The sequence below is a fragment of the Candoia aspera genome, chromosome 7 (genome assembly GCF_035149785.1).
Source record: "Candoia aspera isolate rCanAsp1 chromosome 7, rCanAsp1.hap2, whole genome shotgun sequence".
In the NCBI taxonomy this organism is placed as follows: Eukaryota; Metazoa; Chordata; class Lepidosauria; order Squamata; family Boidae; genus Candoia; species Candoia aspera.
In genome coordinates, this window is record NC_086159.1 from 50,104,910 (window position 1) to 50,107,967 (window position 3,058).

General features: G+C 40.4%; 1 protein-coding gene across 1 annotated transcript; it reads left to right on the plus strand.

Annotated features, from left to right (window-relative positions):
* The first annotated feature begins 943 nt into the window (after positions 1–943).
* AMIGO2 (adhesion molecule with Ig like domain 2) lies at positions 944–2,601 on the plus strand. The gene has a single exon (XM_063308680.1). It carries the CDS (start codon positions 989–991, stop codon positions 2,528–2,530), a length of 1,542 nt encoding a protein of 513 aa, XP_063164750.1. The 5' UTR covers positions 944–988; the 3' UTR covers positions 2,531–2,601.
* Positions 2,602–3,058: the final 457 nt, after the last annotated feature.

Sequence of the window (3,058 nt, forward strand, 5' to 3'; positions counted from 1 at the left end):
AGCTTAAACAGGACTTGCTATCTTTTCTTCCTGGTCCAGTTGCCTCTTCCCTATACCTCATCTTTGTTCAGCTTTATTTCCCCACCTTATTTTCCTTTCCCTTCCTAGCTACCCTTTCGTAAAAGCGGGCATTGGTTGTACAGTTTTTTCTTTTAAGCACTGTCGTAACCTCTAACAGTTGCTAAATGAGGCAGTCACTAAGCAAGGACTACCTGAATAATTTTTTTCTGCCAATTCTTCCTTGGGATGGGGGTGAAGGAGAAAGGGTGATCATAAACTTTTTTTTAAAAAATCTAATTTTTATTGAAGATTTTTTTAGCAAGATAAAAGCAATACAAATATTAGAAAAGAAACAAAGAAAATAAGAAAGAATAGTGAATAAGTAAGAAAGAAAAAAGAAAAAGAAAGAAAAGATTATAAAGAAATGGTTTCCAATCTTTTTGACAGCAGTTATAAATGCATTTATATTTTACCCTCTCTCTCTAAGGTTATATCATAATTTCCTTCTTCCTTCTTTCCTTTCTAATTGTCAAACCCATAAATCACAAGTTCATTTTTTTTTTCAGCAAAAAGTCCATAAAGGGTTTTCAGTCACTAATAAATGTAACAGTTGAGCTTTCTCTAAGCAAACAAGTTAATTTTGCCATCTCTGCTAGTTCATCTTCACCAACCATTCCTCCACTGTGGGTATTTCAGTCTTTCTAATTTTGTGCCTATACTGTAGTAGTCTTGTAACAGTGATCATGTACAAAAATAGTCTTCTGTGGCTCTTTTCTAGTTGTCTGTCCACTAATCCCAACAAGAAGGGGTGATCATAAATTTATGATCAACTTCCTGTTGAGGTGAATATGGTAAAATGTGGATGATTTTAGATATTAATCTCCTTTTTTTAAAAAAAAATTCTCTCTCTCTCTCTCTTAACAGTGATTGGTATAAAGTGACCTACAAAGTGTGGCAAGGAAAATTGGAAGGTGGCTAAAACACAGTCATGTCTTCTGTTTGGCCCACTATTCCCTTTCTTCATGGGAACTACAAGGGGCTGGGATGCCTCTTAGTCTTCACTGTAAGTGTATGTTGTAGTGCCTCTGAAATGTGCCCCACCACTTGCATCTGTGCCAGTGACATTGTGAGCTGCACCAGCAGAAACCTCTCAAGGGTGCCATCAGCTCTTTTCAAGCACATAAAAAGGCTGGATCTGAGCCATAACAGAATTGGAATTTTGGATCAAGACTGGATACCCACCCTGCTTGAGAAGCTGACCACCCTCATTCTCAGTCATAACAACATTGTCAGTATTTCTATAGGGAGCTTCTCAGTTATTCCAAACGTCAAGTACCTAGACTTGTCCTCCAACAATTTGAGGTCACTGGGTAGTCCTGTATTTCAGGAACTGAGAGTGCTGGAGGTTCTGTTGCTTTTTAACAACCATATTGCACAGATTGATTCTGCTGCTTTTGGAGGAATTCATACACTGCAAAAGCTGTACTTAAGTTACAACTCTCTCACGCACTTCCCAATAGAGCTCTACACCGGGAAACATAAGCTCTCAGAACTTGTGCTCTTAGACGTTTCGTACAACCAGATCCAGTCAATACCAATAAATGACATGAGCTTAGTCCCAGCCCGACGCTTGAGTGGGATTTACCTTCATGGGAACCCATTTCATTGTGACTGTACACTTTATTCCATGCTGAGCTTCTGGTACCTTCGACATTTCAGTTCAGTGGAAGATTTCAAGACTGAGTACACATGCAATAAAGACTCCCAAAAACTGCCTTTATTGCAGAACAGTTACTTAAATTGCTCAGAAAGCACCATTAATGGTTCTTTCCATGCCTTTGGTTTTATTCATGAAGCACAAGTTGGTGAAAGGATAATAGTACCCTGTGATACTAAAATCGGTGACGCTGGGACTCGTTTTATTTGGACCCTTCCAGATAATCAATTTTTGGAGCCAGGAAAGACAACGGAACACTTCCAAGTGTTTCATAACGGGAGCTTGGAAATAGATGATGTCCAGTATGAAGATGCTGGACTTTACTCCTGCATTGCAATAAATAAGAAAAGACTGCTGAATGAAACCATTGAAGTGAGAATAAACGTCAGCAATTTCACAGTGGACAAATCTTATTCACACGAAACATTTAACACAGCTTTTACGACCCTTGCAGCATGTGTAGCCAGTATTATTTTGGTCCTTCTTTACCTCTACTTGACGCCCTGTCCTTGTAAGTGCAGGTCAAAGAGAAGGAAAAGGCAACTGAACCAAAGTAGCACACCTCATGCATCCATACTAACCTCCACCTCACCGCTCGAACTGCCAGCAGATGAGAAGAAAGCCAGCAGTGGCAAAAGGGTGGTGTTTCTTGAACCCGTGAAGGAGCCAAAGCCAGGTCAAAATGGGAAAGTCAGAATGTTTCCCAATGAGACTGCAATTGCTGAAAGCATTCTGAAAACACCCCGGACAAAATCAGACTCCGATTCCATGAACTCAGTATTCTCGGACATGCCTTTCATGCCACCCTCTTAAGTTTTCAACCTGCACTGAAGTCCTGACCTGCTCAGCTGCAGCCACGGCTTTAGCCAATGTTAAGAGAAATATCATGGGAAACTTTTCTATTTTTTTTTTAATTGAGATCTTGAAGCGTGAGGTATTACCACTGTTATCTTGTTCCTTCTCAGACTAGTGCGAGGAACGTGCATTAATCTGGCAACGGTTGGGAGGAGCTCTTTGTTGCGTGACATTTGTAGCCAAGTAGGGTGGTATACCCTGCTTTCCTTCTAATCTTTGCTCTGAAATGAATTAGGGGGTAGCCTTACGAAGAGTCATTTTCGCTCTCTCTTCTCATTCAGGGGAACGAAGCTTACACAGGCCAATGTCCCTTCAGATTAGACCCCTTGCTGCTTCACTGCAGAACCAGCGGGACTGTATTATCAGGGATCAGACACTTAATCAAGTGTGTCTTCTAGAGTTTATAGAAGAACAAAATAGCCATTTATCCAATTTCTGCTCACTGCCTTGAGACACTGGGTACATAAAGAGGCAAATGAATTTAAT

Excerpts from the sequence above, each read along its gene's own strand:
- AMIGO2 (XM_063308680.1), top strand. The coding sequence starts at position 989 with ATGTCTTCTGTTTGGCCCACTATTCCCTTTCTTCATGGGAACTACAAG.